Raw genomic sequence first — 16,687 nt, 5'->3', positions numbered from 1 at the left:
TTATGACCTCGTAGTTCGTGAGTTCGAGCCCTGCATTGGGCTCTGTGCTGACAGCTCAGAGCCTGGAGCCTGCTTTGGATTCTGTGTCTCCCTCTCTCTCTGCCCCTTCCCCACTCGCACTCTGTATCTCTCTGCCTCTCAAAAATAAACAAGCATTTGTTTTTCGGGTGTGGAGTTTGGTGAGCTCTTTATAGATTTTGGATACTAGCCCTTTGTCCGATATGTCATTTGCAAATATCTTTTCCCATTCTGTTGGTTGCCTTTTAGTTTTGTTGGTTGTTTCCTTTGCTGTGCAGAAGCTTTTAATCTTCATAAGGTCCCAGTAATTCATTTTTGCTTTTAATTCCCTTGCCCGAAAAACAAATAGCCCAGTGAAGAAATGGGCAGAAAACATGAATAGACACTTCCCTAAAGAAGACATCCGGATGGCCAACAGGCACATGAAAAGATGCTCAACGTCGCTCCTTATCAGGGAAATACAAATCAAAACCACACTCAGATATCATCTCACGCCAGTCAGAGTCGCCAAAATGAACAAATCAGGAGACTATAGATGCTGGAGAGGATGTGGAGAAACGGGAACCCTCTTGCACTGTTGGTGGGAATGCAAACTGGTGCAGCCACTCTGGAAAACAGTGTGGAGGTTCCTCAGAAAATTAAAAATAGACCTACCCTATGACCCAGCAGTAGCACTGCTAGGAATTTACCCAAGGGATACAGGAGTACTGATGCATAGGGGCGCTTGTACCCCAATGTTTATAGCAGCACTCTCAACAATAGCCAAATTATGGAAAGAGCCTAAATGTCCATCAACTGATGAATGGATAAAGAAATTGTGGTTTATATACACAATGGAGTACTACGTGGCAATGAGAAAGAATGAAATATGTCCCTTTGTAGCAACGTGGAACTGGAGAGTGTGATGCTAAGTGAAATAAGCCACACAGAGAAAGACAGATACCATATGTTTTCACTCTTATGTGGATCCTGAGAAGCTTAACAGAAACCCATGGGGGAGGGGAAGGAAAAAAAAAAAAAAAGAGGTTAGAGTGGGAGAGAGCCAAAGCATAAGAGACTGTTAAAAACTGAGAACAAACTGAGGGTTGATGGGGGGTGGGAGGGAGGGGAGGGTGGGTGATGGGTATTGAGGAGGGCACCTTTTGGGATGAGCACTGGGTGTTGTATGGAAACCGATTTGACAATAAATTTCATATATTGAAAAAAAAATAAACAAGCATTAAAAAAATTTTTTTTTAAAAGTCCAGCTTCATGGCACTCCTCTGCTTAGACATCTTCAGTCCCTCCCTCTTGTGGCATCGACTTTGATCTCTGAGCTGGTGTGCAGGCTCCAACCAGTGTCCTTTCTTTCCACATCACTCGGTCACACGCCCCAGACCTAGGGGTGCATGTGTGTTTCATCTTGGGCAGTTGGCTCCGATCCTGGAGAGTTTGGCCTGAAGCCCTGCATCCGGGGACACCCACGAAAGACTCGGCACCCTCGTGGTCCCTGGGGACAAGCACAGGAAGCAGCGGCAATTTTCTGTCACCCCTGCCCTCCCCTGTAGCACCTTAGGGGTGCAGGCGTCCCCCAAACAGGCTCCACGCTTCCCCACCTCTGTTCCCATCGTATAAACCTCTAAAATCCCTTCCTCAGCTTCTAAGTCCAGCTTATTTACCCTTCAAGGCGTGACTGAAATGACATTTCTGCCTGAAACCTTCCCCAGTTTGAACGGATTGTTCCCTCCCGTGATCTGAAAGCTCTTTGTTGGTGCCTTTCCATCTGGCTGTATCATTGCTGGTGTCTAACCATCTCCCCAGCTAAACCACGAGTCTCTAGAAGGTGCTTCTGCTTGGTCGTGTGTTCCTCCCCCTGCCCGTCAGAGGGCCTCTCATGGAGCAGGTGCTAAAGGCTGCCTGAGCTGCTCAAGGCCATGGGGTCAGATGTCACCCCCGGGCTGCCCCTCCTTCCCCTGCCCTCGGGGCTTCCAAGAGCACTCTTGGGGCCTCTTTGAAGCACACCCCAAACAGGGCTCCGTCAGAAGGCTTGGGTTGGGGGCGCCTGGGTGGCTCGGTCGGTTGGGTGTCCGACTCTTGGTTTTGGCTCAGGCCACGAGCTCATGGTTTCGTGGGTTCGGTCCCCACTTGGGACTCTGCGGACAATGCGTAGCCTGCTTGGGATTCTTTGTCTCTCCCTCTCTCTCTGCCCTCTCCCACTCGCGCTGTCTCTGTCTCTCTCAAAATAAATGAACTTAAAAAAAAAGAGAGAGAGAGAGAGAAGGCTTGGGTGGCTGGCCTGGGGTTGCCAAGCCTCAGGGCAGAGACACATCAATCACACCCCTACGTGGGACGCTCCTGTGTTCCGGACCTGCGGCCCCAATGCAGGAAAACTTCAGTAAATGTGTAACTCGATGGCATTCCAGCTCATCCTGTCCAGCAGTGAAAGTGTGTTATCGATCACCCTGACTTCCTGGAAGGAGCCCCTGCATGAGAGTCACTCTGGCGCCTGTCCCCCGGCCCGGCCTGGCTGCCTGAGGCCCCCCACCCCCACCGCTGGGCCAAGTGATGTCACCCCCCCTCCTCCCCAGCCTGGGCACAGAACGCTCTGGGAACGGCGCCGTCCCCACCCCTCCTGTATAAATAGGGCCTCCGCGGCCCTGCCAGGGGAAGAGGCTGCCTCTGTTTGGGGGAACCAAAGGCGGAAGGTAAGCTGGGAGGCCCTCTCCTTACACACCCCTCCCTGTCTCTCTCAGGGCAGCTGAGTCACATGCAGGGAGGAGAAGCCGGTGGGGGGCCTCTGTGGGGAGGTGAAAAGAGCTGCTGAGGGCCAGAAGCCAGGGGTCCCTGCAGCACGGGGACATCACCATGGGAGACTCACAGGCTGCCTTTCCTCTCCTGTCACAGCAGACATCCAGACATGGGGGCTGTCCTCTCCCACAGCACAACCCAGCTCCCATCAGAGGAGCCGTCCCTCCCCAGCAGAAGGGAAGAGAGTGGCCGGGTCCTCCTGCCGCCCATGAGCGGGGCTGGGGCCTCAGGGGCTGGCACAGGAGCAGAGTCATGGTGGCCTAGAGTCCCCTGGGTCCCCTGCCAGCAGAAGGAAGAGCAAACTTGCGGTGTAGGTGGCGGAGCTGGGGGAGGTGACTCCCCCAGCTGGGGGAGGCTGACTCAGTTGGCCCCCGGGGCCACGTCCCCACGGGGCTCGGATGAGGAGTGGCCAGCGTCTGACTCCCCGCCCCTCCCTCGAGGCAGCGCTGTCTCTGCGTTCAAGGCTGTGTTCTGTGCACTCATCACGCTGTACCCCCGAGCCTCGGGTGGCTCAGCCGTAAAATGGGACAAATGGCAATGCCTGGCCTTCCTTGCTCCTGAACCAGGGTGTATGTAAATCAAAAGAGCTAATCTAACGTGAGAGTGCTTTCTAAACTTTAGGATAAACTAGAAAGACAAAGTCTTATTGTTTTGTTCAAGAGGCACTACAGATCGGTGCTGAAGCGTGTGGACTATGGCGTCTGGGAGTGGGGGGGGGGGGGGAGGGCCTGGGTTTGAATCCTAGTTCTGTCTCTCCGACAGAACTGCGTGACCTGTGTGGCCTAGAGCAAATCACCGGACCTCCTCTGCAAACCCGCGGTAAGTGCTCCATTGACAATTATGTACCAAGTACCTACGAGGTCCCAGGCGCATTTCTGGGACCGCGGTGTCCATGCATCAGCGAACAAAACCGAGCGAGGACCCCGCTCTCATGGGGTTTGCTTTCATGTGCAAAGGGACAGAACTGAAAATGAAAAAATAAACAGATACATGCTGCAGACGGTTACAGGGTGATCGGCACTAAGGGAAAAGGAAGTAAAAGCAGGATCGGTGAGCCCAGAGTGTCAGGCGTGGCGGGGGACAGTTGCGGTGTGAAACGCGGGGTCAAGGAAGCCCCAGCAGGATGAGACGAGTCTATGGAAAGCCCTAGAACACCGCCCGGCAATGATAAGCATTGTATTAGGGTCGGTTGCCGATCTCACCATTTCATCAGGCCACGGAACCACGAGGAGTCGAGATACCTGGAGGAGGGGAGGGGAGAGGGAGGCTGAGGGGGAGGGTGGTGGAGGAGGGGAGAATCACAGGCTCCTGCTTCGTGCTGACTTAGGACCAGCCGGGGCAGCAGCAACTGATCCCAGCTGAGAGCAACGACAGTGATCCATGAAATTGCTCCCCACCCCCACCCCCCCCACCCCCCCCTCCCCCCGCCCCAGACGGTGCCGAGACGAGGCGGTGCAGGAGGGGTGGAGCAGGGAGGGGGCTGTGCTTACCTGCCTGGCCCCAACCCTGGACGGGGTGCCTGTTACTGCAAGATTTCTCCGGCACTCTGCTTCCACTATCTTTCCTAATAACTCAGTGTGGTCCAGCTTTTCTTTTTTTTTTTTTAATTTATTTTTTTTGAAGGGGTGGGGAGGGGCAGAGAGAGAGAATCCCAAGCAGATTCCATGTTGTCAGCGTGGAGCCCGACTCGGGGCTCGATCCTACGAGCCGTGAGATGGTGACCTGAGCCGAGACCGAGAGTCGGACGCTTGACTGACTGAGCCGCTGGCAGGCTGACAGCAGAGAGCCTGACGCGGGGCTCGAACTCACGAACCTCGAGATCCCGCCCTGAGCCGATGTGGGACGCTCAACCAACTGAGCCACCCAGGTGCCCCTGTGTGTGCTAGTTTTGTATTCCAAACTGGTTTACCGCCTCCCCTGGGGCCAAGAGGCCTCCAAGAGACCGGCAGTCTGGTCCACGTTTGGTTTTCAAGGGGAAAACTTACAGCCAGGGGCGCGTGAATGTATGAGTTTGCTTAGGGGCCATATCAAAGCCCCACAGACTGGGTCACTTAATAGACATGTTATCTCACGATTCTGGCGGCTACCCACCTGAGATGAAGGTGTCAGCGGGGCTGGCTTCTTCGGAGCCTCTCTCCTTGGCTTCTAGATAGGTGGCCATCCTCAGTCTGTACAGTGTCTTCCCTCTGGATGTGTCTGTGTCTTAATCTCCTCTCTCTTTTTTTTAAAGTTTATTTATTTATTTTTGATGGCGGGGGGAGAGTGCACAAGCAGAGGGTGGGGCATAAAGAGAGACAGAGAGAGTGGGAATCCCAAACAGGCTCCACACTGTCACCATGGAGCCCAATGTGGGGCTCAAACTCACGAACCGTGAGGTCATAACCTGAGACGAGATCAAGAGTCGGACTTAACCGACTGAGCCACCCAGGCGCCCCTGAATCTCCCCTTCTTAGAAGGACACCAGTCAGATTGGAGTAGGTCCCACCCCGATGACCTCATTTCACCTAAATTACCTCTTTATGTCTCCAGATATAGTACATTTTGAGGGACTGGGATTTCAACAAATAGCTTAAAACATTTTTTGCCTTAATATCATGATACGTTATTGCCAAAAATGGTCCCTTAAACATCAGCTTGAGTGTTTCCATATTATTCTCTATTAAACATATAATTATTGATGGAAGCAGAAGATCACTGATTAACATAACGTAAAAGTAATATCAGCCACTCATATATCCTTGGAGAGAAGTGCTTCCACTATTTTGTGAAAACATTTGTGAACATTTTTACTTGATTTCACAGACGACTTCCTATTTCTGTTTAAACTCTCCAGAGGTCTTAATCCCAAGACATCCCCACCGCTATAAAAATTAGACAAAACAACCGGGGCACGCCTGGGTGGCTCAGTCGGTCGGGCGTCCGACTTTGGCTCGGGTCACGATCTCGTGGTCCGTGAGTTTGAGCCCCGCGTCAGGCTCTGTGCTGACAGCTCGGAGCCTGGAGCCTGCTTCCGATTCTGTGTCTCCCTCTCTCTCTGCCCCTCCCCCGTTCATGCTCTGTCTCTCTCTGTCTCAAAAATAAATAGACGTTAAAAGAAAAATTTAAACATTAGACACAACAAAACACAAAGCCCACCCCAAAATAAGCCCCGTGAGAGCGCAGCCCAGCCCACAGCGGCGTTTTGCACCTGCGCGGTGTCTTCCCCAGAGCTTTGAAATTTACCACTTCTCTTCGACGTGTGTAGACTTCGATAGATTTCTCCTGGACTGAACGATTGCAGGGAATATTGGAACGGCTAAAAGTCTGGCTAGAGGGCCCCTCCACACCGAGTAGAACTGTCACCCTTGACAAGAGGACATTTTTGCAGGGTCCGCGGAAGTGAGCGCCCCCGTCAGCGATGGCTCCTGGTGGTGCGAGCCTGAGGGCCGCCGTCCTCTGCCTCCTGGCCTGGGCCGGCCTCGCCGCTGCCGACCGGGTGTACATACACCCCTTTCACCTCCTCGTCTACAGCGAGAGCAGCTGTGAGCAGCTGGAGAAGTCCAACGCAGAGGCGCCCAAAGAGCCGACCTTCACACCGGTCCCCATTCAGGCCAAGACAACCCCTGTGGACGAGGAGGCCCTCCGAGAGCAGCTCGTGCTGGCCACCGAGGGGCTGGAGGAGGAAGACAGGCTGAGGGCGGCAAAGGTGGGGATGATGCTCAACTTCTTGGGCTTCCACATGTACAGGATGCTGAGTGAGTCGTGGAGCACGGCCAGCGGGGCGGCCATCCTGTCCCCAACGGCTCTCTTTGGCACCCTGGCCTCTTTCTATTTGGGCGCCCTGGACCCCACGGCCAGCAGACTACAGGCGTTCCTGGGCGTCCCTGGGGAGGATCAGGGCTGCACGTCCCGGCTGGATGGCCACAAGGTCCTCTCTGCCCTGCACACCATCCAGGGCCTTCTGGTCGCCCAGGGTGGGGCCAGCGGCCAGCCCAGACTGCTCCTCTCCACGGTGGTGGGCCTGTTCACAGCCCCCGGCCTGCGCCTGAAGGAGCCATTTGTGCGGGGCCTGGCTCCCTTTGCCCCCATCACCCTCGAGCGCTCTCTGGACTTGTCCACGGACCCAGATCTTGCTGCCGAGAAGATCAACGCGTTCACGCAGGCAGTGACGGGGTGGAAAATGAACAGCCCCCTGTCAGGAGTCGGCCCAGACAGCACCCTACTTTTCAACACCTATGTCCGTTTCCAAGGTAAGACAGACCCTGTGGGTGGGGTGGGCTCTAACCCCGGGCCGGTTCCAAAGGGTGACAGTTCCCTGCGACTGTGGCTGTAATGCCCAACATTTCAGCTCAGCAAGGGCCAGGCCTTGGAGAAGGGCAGGGTGGCACATGTGAGGGAGCACCCAGGAGTCACTCTCGAGGAGGCGGAACTATCGGCCCACCTACCTGCTGCCCTACTCTGTGCAGCTACTAAAGTACATCCTTCTACTTTTCTCATTCAATCCCCTGGCGGTGTGGTGGAGAGGTGTTGCTGCCCCTAGAGGAAAAAACAACAACGCAGTGGCCTCCTCAAGAAAGCACAGGCACGAGCGGGTGTCCCAGGACCCAAGCCCCCACCTCCTGGCCCTGGGGCCCAGCTCTACGCTCAGGAGGGAGGGGTTCCTGTCTCTTGAGAAGGTCAATGTCCATGCAAACAGCCCGTTTGTTTGCTTAAATCCCTTTCATGTTGGGAGGGGCCATTACTCCCTCCTCCCCCGCAAAAAAATCCCTACGAAGACAGTTCGCTCATTCAATATATAATCACGGAAGAGGTTCGCATGCAAGCTCCCCGAGTTGGGCGTCTCCGGGGGGCCAGGTGGGAAGAACACACAGGTCCCGACCCCAGGTTGCCTATTCGAGCCTCAGCAGGGCAGCTAGGTCCCACAGGCGAATGCCCAGGGTACAGAGCTGCAGGTAAAAGTCCCCGAGGAAGGGATCTGGGGGGCTGAGCACCCAGAGGAGAGAGGGTCACTGGGGAAGAGGACAGAGGCCTGGGGGCGGCTCGGGGAGCGGGGCTGCAGTAGAGAAGAGCAAACACGTGAGCAAAGGCTAGCGAGTTCGGGGCCAGGAACCAGGGCAAGGGCGGCTCTGTTTGGCCGGAGCTGGGAGTGAGCGAGTGTGGCTGGTGCAAGGCGGGGCCGGAAAGACGGGGAGGGTTCCGACTTGGAATCTGACGTTGGGAAGGCTGACGGGTGTTGGAGCGGGCAAAGGGTTCTGTTCAGAGGTCGCCCAGGCGGCCTGTGCCATGTGCACTGAAGGCGGGGGGGGGGGGGAGGGGGACTCCCGGGAAGGCTGCTCAACGGGGCAGGCAAACCCTCCCGGGAGCATATGCTAAGGTAGTGGCTCTGCAAACTGAGGGGCCGGGGAGGGTGCGTTTGCGAGCCAAGCAAGCAAGCAGCCAAACCGGAGCCAGAGAGAGAGAGAGAGAGAGAGAGAGAGAGAGAGAGAGGTTGAACAGAGCATGGCTGCTTTCTTACTCTGAAAACATTCTGGAAGCCTGTAAACCGCAAGGGGGAAGGACCTCCAGCCTGTTCTGGGTGCAGGAGGAAGATGGCAGACCCGGGAATGCTCAGGTCCCAGTGCTCACAGGTCGTGGGAACAGAGTCCAGCACTGGGGCCATCCAGCTGAGCAGGGGAGGACAGAGGGGACTCGTGGGCTCAGCTCGCCATTCCTAAGAGGAGCCCCAGTAGGAGAGCTCACTGAGGAAGTCGTGCCCCCAAAAGGCGAAGCTAGGGAGCCACAGGTGCCAGAAACGGGGACTCATTCTGGAAAAGCCCCCGTGCACGCGTTCACATGATGGGGCTGGACAAGAGGGGAGCGAGGAAAGCCACGAAGAGAAAAGCAGAACCGCGCTCAGGACTCCGACGCCCTGGACGGTCACCCAGCCCCACCACATCCCCGCTTCTGATCTCCCTCCCTGACCTTTCTGTGCCTCAGTTTCCATCCAACAGAGACGCACCTGTCCGCCGCGGCGTGTCCACTTACGTCTTGGGAGCTCTGTGTTCCCCTTTGGCAATGACGTTCTATTACCGTGACCTGAGCGGAGGTCAGGTGCACGTTCCCAACTGGCGAGCACTTGGGGGCTGGGAGCCCGCGAGCTCCAGGGCGCCATTTGCCCAGGCCCTGCTGTCATCCCAAGCTGGGTGCTGGCCCTGACAGGTTCCACGACGCCAGCTGACTTAACCTTGAGGGATTTACTTAACCTCTGGACGAGGACGGTGTGCTGTGCTTTTCAGATGAGCAGACAGGACCAGGCAGCCGCCTCCGGTGCAGAGTCTCACATCTTTCTGTCTTGGTGGGAAAAGAGTCAGTCCTTTCTTCCCCTGAACTAACGAGTCCCCTGCCAGACCTGGGGGAGCCTGGGAGGAAGGACACCACGGCTTGTCGCTCCTGTCTCCCCAAGGCCCGACTACAAAGGGGGAGGGAGAGGCTGGGTCTGGCGGTCCCTTCTTGCCAGACCCAGGCCCTGGGAAGGCACCCTTGTCCTTCCAGCCCCCGCCCCTCCACTTCAGAGACCTCTGTTCCCAGAAAAGGGAGCCGTGGCTTTTGAAGCTGCCTTTCCTCAGACCCCCAGCTGCTCTGTGACAGACTCACCCTTACCCTCCCCTCATTCCCCCAGAAAGAACCCCGACATGGGCCACTCACGGTGACTGAGGAGACTGCAGGGGGGAGGGGCTGTGCCAGGGGCTCCGGTCACAGGGAGGCCCCCAGGGACAGGGCCTTCGGCAGGCGTCTGTCCTGTCTCCGAGGACAGCTGAGCCGGGTGGCAGCTCGGTTCTGCCACCACGTGCACAGCCCTGCGGGAGCGAGGGCACCAGAGAGGGTTCACCGCCCGCCGGCGAGGCCCAGTGCCAGCTTGCACGGAGCGCCTCTGCTCAGAGCCACTGGTCGCGCCGGGTTGTAGGGGTGTCCCTGGCAGCACAGGGGCCCGAGATGTGGAGCCTTCGTGACAGGAGGTGTGTGCTCAGCTCCGCGTCCTAGGACTTGAGAAAGGGAGTCTCTGTCACCGCCGGCCCTGCTCGCGGGCTGGAGAGCGAGCATGCACTGGGGGCGTGTCGGGCCGTGACCCTATTCTGGATGACGCGGTGATGGTGGATACAGGTCACTGCACGTCTGTCCAGACCCGGAGAATGTACGGCCCTGATGTCAACCACGGGTTCTGGGTCATGACTATGTGTCCGTGTCGCTTCATCGGCGTCAACGGACGTCCCGCCCTGGTGGGGGTGTCCGTGGGGCGGGAGGCTGTGTGTGTCGGGGGAGTGGGGGGGGGGGACACACAGGAAATCTCTATACCTTCCTCTACCTTTTGCTGTGAACCCAACAATTGAATTTGTCAAAAAAACAAAAGAAAAAGAAAGTGAGCACGGCAGCCCACAGGCTTTGGGCCAGGGCAGATCTGGGGTGAGTTAGTCACTCAGTCGTGGTGGAAGGTGCCTAAATTCTCCGCCTTCCTTTGTGGGCCTTAAGGCGACAGGTGTAAAGTCCCAGGGTGGCACCTGGCGGGTGCAATGTCTTCACCGCTGGTGGCTGGCGTCACCGCGGTGATCTTGCAGGAGGAGGACTTGAACGGGCCCCTGGGGCCGTGGGGCTGGTGATGCCCTGGGCGGGGAGAATGCCCCCCTGCCCGGGCTGCGCTTCCGGGATCTGCCCTCCAGGCCTCGCCCCGCCCCACCCCTGCTCAGTGGCGCCCTCGGCCCGAGCCCACCCGCCTGCCCCTGCCCCAGCTGACCCTTCCCCTCTTGTCTCCCGTCCGGGTCCGCAGGAAAGCTGAAGGGGTTCTCCCGGCTGGAGGGGCTCCAGGAGTTCTGGGTGGACAACACCACGGCAGTGCCCGTCCCCATGCTTTCGGGCACGGGCACCTTCCAGCACTGGAGCGACGCCCAGAACAACCTCTCCATGACCCGCGTGCCCCTGGGCAGGAGCGCCTGCCTGCTGTTGGTGCAGCCGCAATGCATGTCGGGCCTGCAGCAGGTGGAAACCCTCAGCTTCCAGCACAACTTCTTGACGTGGCTGAAGAATCTCTCTCCCCGGTACGGCTCCCGGGAAACCGCTGGCACCTCTGGGGCTGCTCCCCCTGGAAGCCGGGGGGTGGGGGGGAAGGCGAGGCGGGAGTGGGGGGGTGAGCAGGGGCAGGCCGGGCGGCCCCTGCTGTTCTGGGCCGGAGGGCCTGGGCATCCCCCCATCACCCCTCCAGCCATCCACTGACGTGGCTCTCGGTTTACCAGCTTCTTCCGGGAGCATGAGAGGTAATGGAACTGGGGAGCACGCCTTCCTCGGGCTTGTGCTCACCCGCTGGTTTTGGATGCCCGCGTTTCAATCTGCCCCTTTTGATGCCAGCCCCCCAGCCCCGTCCCCCCCCAACACACACAATCTGCTGCAATCCAAGAGCTTGTGGGGGGCCGACTTCCCAGAAGGGTTTGTACCCTTCCGAGAGACCCGGGGGAGGGGCTTTTTCTCGAAGATGACCTTGACCCCATAGGCCCCCTGGTTTGCTCCACTCCTGCGGCGGGGAAGAAAGCAATTCTCCGCTGGGGGCGCTACACTTGACCTACCACCCAGGCGCAGGGCAGTGGGGTCCGGAAATCTGCCCCGAGACAGGCACTCGGGGAGGGGGCGGGGCCTAGTGGCCTCCTGAGGTCTCCTTTCTAGATCATTTTTGGTTGTGGTGGGTGGTAAACACCTAACATTTACCACGTGACCCATCTTTTAGGTACACGGCTCAGGGGCACGGAGCACATCCACACTGTTGCGTGGCCCTTACCGCCACCCATCCCCAGGATCTTTCCCTCTTCCCAGACTGGAACTCTGACCCCGTTAAACACTAACTCTCCATTCCCCCTCCCCCCGCCCCTGGCCGCCACCTTTCTACTTCCGGTCTCTGAATGTGTCTATTCTAGGACCTCAGAGGAGTGAAGGCATAGGGTATTTGTCCTTATGCGACTGGCTTATTTCCCTTAGCATCTTGTCCCCAGGGTTCACCCACGTTGCAGCCTGCGTCAGAATTTCCTTCCTCCTTGAGGCTAACATTCCATTATATGGATGGACCGTGCTCTGTGTATCTTTTCATCCATCAGCGGACACTTGGGCCGCTTCCACCTTTTGGCTATCGTGAATAATGCTACTAGGGACATGGGTCCACTGTCACCTCTTGTGAGGGTTTGGTACGTCACTGGAAACATCCATGGGCTCTCAGGGATGCCAAAGGAAGGTCAACTGAGCTGATGTAAGGAACGTGCCCACCGCTGAGAGTGACAGGACATCCCTCCTATCTCTCTCTCTCTCCCCCCACCCCCCCCACGGTGGGGGGTTTCTATGTCAAGGACACCACTGAAAGGTAGCTAGTAAGACAGGATGCATTATTTCAGAGAATAGCATTTTAAAGTTCTCCAGGTGATACACCTTCAGTGCAGCCAACCTAAACCCAGAATGGAAGCATAGACTGTCCACAAACACCCAGAGAGCACCGCTGTTAAATGTATGCCCTTCTCACCGTATTCCCAAGGACATGGAAGTTTTTTGTTATGTTTGCTGCTGACAAACTTTCCCCAAGATGGCCTAGCCGGGTGAGGGGGGCCCAGGGCCTCACGGTGGGGGCCACCGGGACCTCCCTAAGTGTGTGTCACCCTCCCAGGACCATCCGCCTGACCATGCCCCAGCTGACACTACAAGGCTCCTATGACCTTCAGGACCTGCTGGCCCAGGCCCGGCTGCCCACCCTGCTGGGTGCAGAGGCGAACCTGGGCAAAATCAGCGACGACCAGCTCAGAGTCGGAAAGGTACCGTGCGGGAGGTGTCTGTCTGTGTCGGAGCGGATTCCGTGGGTTCGCAGAGTGGGAGGCGTGGACAGGAGGGACACAGGGGGAGCTCCCGGGAGGCGGGCGGGGTAGGAGAGGAGAGCATGGCCAGGTAAGTGTGCACGCAGGGTAGGAGAGAAGTGACCAGAGCCTTCTAGGGCTTTCTGGGGACAGGTGGAGAGCAGCGAACCCTTCCCCACCATGTGTTCTATGGCTCTGCCCAGCCTGGCCTAGCCTCAGGGTCCCTCCCAGATCCTACAGCAGGGCCAGGACTTGGGCCATGACAGTGAGTGCCCCTAGGCCCAGTGCCAGCCCTGCCAGAGGGCCACCTGCTTCAGGGAAACGCTTGGTGGTAGGCAGACTGTGGCTCTGCTGCCTGGAATGATGCACCTCTGCAGCGGGGCCGCCTGGACGCTCTGCTGGGGAGAAGAAGGGCTGCGGTTCTGGCTTTGGAGACCACTGTTTGGGGGGCATGAACCCCTGTGCTACGTGAGTGGGATGAACCGAGCACAGGGGCCCGCAGCCGAGGGCCCGGGGTTTTGCCGTGGATGGCAACAGCAAGGTGGGAAGTGGAGGGACTCTGGGGAGGAGCTGTCAGGTGGGTTGGGCCGAGTGGGGGTCGTCTACACCGAGGGGCGGGGCGTGCACGGTCTGGAGAAACGCCCTCCAGCGACAGCACTACATAGCTGGGCCCCGAGGGCCTTCGGGAGCCGTCCCAACACCTGCTGCCTTGCAGGTGCTGAACAGCGTCCTTTTCGAACTAAAAGCAGATGAGGGAGAAGAGCCCACAGAGTCCGCCCAGCAGCCTGACGGGCCCGAGGCCTTGGAGGTGACCCTCAACAGCCCGTTCCTGTTCGCCATTTATGAGCAAGACTCCACCGCCCTCCACTTCCTGGGCCGCGTGGCCAACCCGCTGAGCGCGGCGTGAGGCCTGGGCCGCCACCGAGCCGCGGCTGTCACCGTGAGCGACAGGCACACAGTAACGCCGATTTGTCACCCGTCTTCCACTTTTCCTTCCAGTGAGTCAGTGCGGAACGGGAAGGAAGCTGTTTCTCCCTGGTAAACGTGGCACTGTGTATCACGAGCAGCGGAACCTTTGGGAAGAAGGCCTCCCGGGTTCTTAGGTTTATCTTGGGCCACGTGAAGGGGGGGGCGGTGCCAAGAACCAGAGTTTATTAGCACAGGACGACTGTTCAGGACAAAGTGTGAACAGACTTAAAACCGGTTCGTGAAACCAAAAACTGCTTTCCTTTTTATCAGAGAACAGAAATCGGGCTTTAAAATTATACAGTTTTCACGGCCCTGGGTTTATACTCGGTTACGGAATACGAACGCACGAACTGCATACGGTCTCCACGATGCCTTAGTTTTTTGTTGGTTTCTTGGTTGTCTTCCCCAGGATGCTGTGATCTTGGAAAAACACAAGCGTCTGAATTAATGTTAGAATGTTAATACCACGGCTGGTCATCCCTTGTGTTCTTAATAAACGTCTTGCAACAATACGCAAAAGAGGAAAATTCTTTTCACTCTGCAGCAAAACAAATACATGCCATTTAGCTTAACAGACCGTACAAATGCTAAGTGCATTCAAGGGCTTTGAGCCATATTTTGGATGGCACTTCCCTGGAAGGTGCGGGCCGGTACTTGGCCGTCATTTGGAGAGGTTTTAGATGATGCTTTATTCTGGACGCTTCCATCCCTAAATGGCAGATGGGCATGGGGGGGGAGGGGGGGAGAGGCCCCATGCCGCGACAGGCAGCTGCGAAGGAACGGGGCAGGTGGGCACCTCTTCCTTTCTGGGGACACAGGGTCGGATCGCTGCTCCCATCGCCCAGGGACTGGAAGACAGAGAAACGAATCCTTCCATCTGCTGAGTGTCTCTGAGCGGGTTAGACGCCCGCGTTCCTAAGCTCGGGCGGGGACTGGGGAGGAGGTGGGCACCCGGAGGCCCACGCTGTTGCTGGAACAGTGAAGAGTGAAGATGCTTCCTGATGTGCACAAAGCCCCGTCTCCTCCTCCCTCCCACAGCTGCTGAAGTAACCAGGAAGGCTCCGTAATACGGTAACCACTGACGACAGCTGCTGGACAGTCACCGGGGGGTAAGAGTGGGGATGACGATTTCAAAGGCGACCCAGTTCTTGCCGGTATGCGCTTTCAGAGGCGTAAGCAGAAGCATCCCGTGTTCTGCTTGAGCGGTGACTGCACTGCCCACTGGTGCCCAGGCCTCGCCCACCCCCCTTCCTGGGCTTCGTAGCCACAGCCCAGGGCACCGTAGCCACAGTCCGGGGTGCTGGGGCCAACTGAGCACGTGCTATGAGACGCAGGCCTGCTCCTCTGATTGAGGCTCGGACCGAACAGGAACACAGAACAGGAACGATGCCCTCCACGCCCCAGTGTCCCCCTCATGTTCCCAAGTGCCCTGCCAGACTGGAACGCAGCTCCCTGCTCTGACGTCAAGGTCAAGGGGACAGCTGGTCCTCCCCCCCAACCCCCCTGCCCTTCTGTGGCAGTGGCAGGCACATGAGAGGCAGCATTGGTGGGTGCTCGGGAACGTGGGTGCCAGAGATGGGCGGGCTGAGCAGGAAGCCCAGACCCAACACGTGCTGGGACCCGGAGCAGGGGACATCACCCCTCTGGGCTGCGCTGCCCTTCTGTGTAAAGTGGGGAATGCCCGAACGAATAAAAGAATAACAGCAACCATGTCAACGGCAGTCAGTCCACAGTGAAGTCAGGACCTCTACCCTGTCTGAAGTCCTGTTCCATAAACGTACAGCAGGCAAAGCGTCCTCCCCTAGAGCCTCCGGAGGGAGCACTGCCTGGCCAATACCTTGATTTCGGCCAGTGACAACCATCGTTGACTTCTGGCCTTAGAGCGGTCAGGGAATAAACTGGTGGCAATGTGCTATGGCGGGGAAAGGAAACACTCAGGCACGTCTCCTATCCGGCACTGCTGGGGACCCTCAAGGCTCTCCCCCCACATTCCAACCCCTTCAAGAGCTGATGGTCCCCCCATCCATTAAAGAGGATCACTGGCCATACAAGGACCAGCTGGGACCTGGGGGGCGGAGGAGGTGAAATGTCCCAGGGGAAGCTTCTGGGAGGGGCCTCGAGTTCGCAAACCCCTCCCTGCCTTTGAAGCTACGGGTGAAGATCTCAGTGCCTGGAGACCTGCCTCCCCTTCCCCAGATCAGCCTCTGCTCCCTGACCACACAGGGGCCCCCGCCGCATGGCACACAGCTATGGATGGCTGCTTTGAGGCTCTAACGCGCAGCGAATGAGCCCGGGCAAGAGTTTCCCGCAAACATCAGTACCTCACCTGGTGTCAGGCCGAGCGACAAGGGCCCCGGCGGGACAGGCACAGCAACAGGACCTGTGCTTTGTTTGGTCGCTTTGAATAGGCAGCAGTCCAGGGGCCCTGTCGAACTGTGGGTGTCGCTGGGGGTCCCCCTGTTCACTGCTGGCAGGGACTCTGTCCCCCCAGCCCCCCGGCCCAGCCCCGCTTTCACCTGGGTTTACTTCCCATCACACTCTGCCCTCCCTGGGTCTCTCTTCTCAGAGGTCCAGTAGGGGGGGCAGCAGCTGGCATCCAATTTCTCACTGGTTTGGGCTTTTGGAAACGGCCACTGGATGCCAGGTCTCTGGGGGGGAACTGGAAGTTGGGGAAGCAGGAGCGTGTTAGAGAGTCACGACCCAGGGCGCCGGGATGGCTCAGTGGGTTGAGCGTCCCACTCTTGATTTTGACTTGGGCCATGATCCCAGGGTCGTGGGATCGAGCTCCACATTGAGCATGGAGCCTGCTTGGGATTCTCTCCCTCTGCTCCTCTTGCCCACACGCTCTCTCTCTCTCTCTCAAGAAGTAATAAGCACAGAGTCTCATGACTCCGTGTGGCCCTTGGTGCAGAATCTACAGCCCCACCCAGACCCCGTCCTCAGCATCTGCACCGTCACCGGGAGCCCAGGAACGCACACTAGACTTTCGGGTCAGGGTTGAGGCCGGCCCGGAATCTGCGCTCCCAGCCACAGGCTTCGAGAAGAGCAGGGGACACAACCGGCAGCGCCCCCTCTTGGAG

At 57.8% G+C, this 16,687-nt stretch overlaps 1 protein-coding gene across 1 annotated transcript; it reads left to right on the top strand.

Moving 5' to 3' along the window:
- Positions 1-2,582: 2,582 nt before the first annotated feature.
- AGT (angiotensinogen) lies at positions 2,583-14,119 on the top strand. Its single transcript, XM_019419046.2, has 6 exons — positions 2,583-2,702; positions 3,568-3,624; positions 6,173-7,034; positions 10,586-10,853; positions 12,455-12,599; positions 13,354-14,119. Exons 3-6 carry the CDS (start codon positions 6,203-6,205, stop codon positions 13,543-13,545), a joined length of 1,437 nt encoding a protein of 478 aa, XP_019274591.2. The 5' UTR covers positions 2,583-2,702; positions 3,568-3,624; positions 6,173-6,202; the 3' UTR covers positions 13,546-14,119.
- The last annotated feature ends 2,568 nt before the right edge of the window (positions 14,120-16,687 follow it).

The sequence above is a fragment of the Panthera pardus genome, unplaced genomic scaffold (genome assembly GCF_024362965.1).
Source record: "Panthera pardus isolate Hobbes unplaced genomic scaffold, ASM2436296v1 HiC_scaffold_22, whole genome shotgun sequence".
Classification (NCBI taxonomy): Eukaryota; Metazoa; Chordata; class Mammalia; order Carnivora; family Felidae; genus Panthera; species Panthera pardus.
The sequence above is the reverse complement of the archived record's forward strand: the minus strand, read 5'-3'. Positions and strand labels throughout refer to the sequence as shown.

What these genes read in the sequence shown, in the direction of transcription:
- AGT (XM_019419046.2), top strand. Translation starts at nt 6,203, where the DNA reads ATGGCTCCTGGTGGTGCGAGCCTGAGGGCCGCCGTCCTCTGCCTCCTG. An exon ending in CACCTATGTCCGTTTCCAAG is followed by an intron (nt 7,035 to 10,585) that starts GTAAGACAGACC and finishes CCGGGTCCGCAG; the next exon opens with GAAAGCTGAAGGGGTTCTCC. An exon ending in CTGAAGAATCTCTCTCCCCG is followed by an intron (nt 10,854 to 12,454) that starts GTACGGCTCCCG and finishes TCACCCTCCCAG; the next exon opens with GACCATCCGCCTGACCATGC.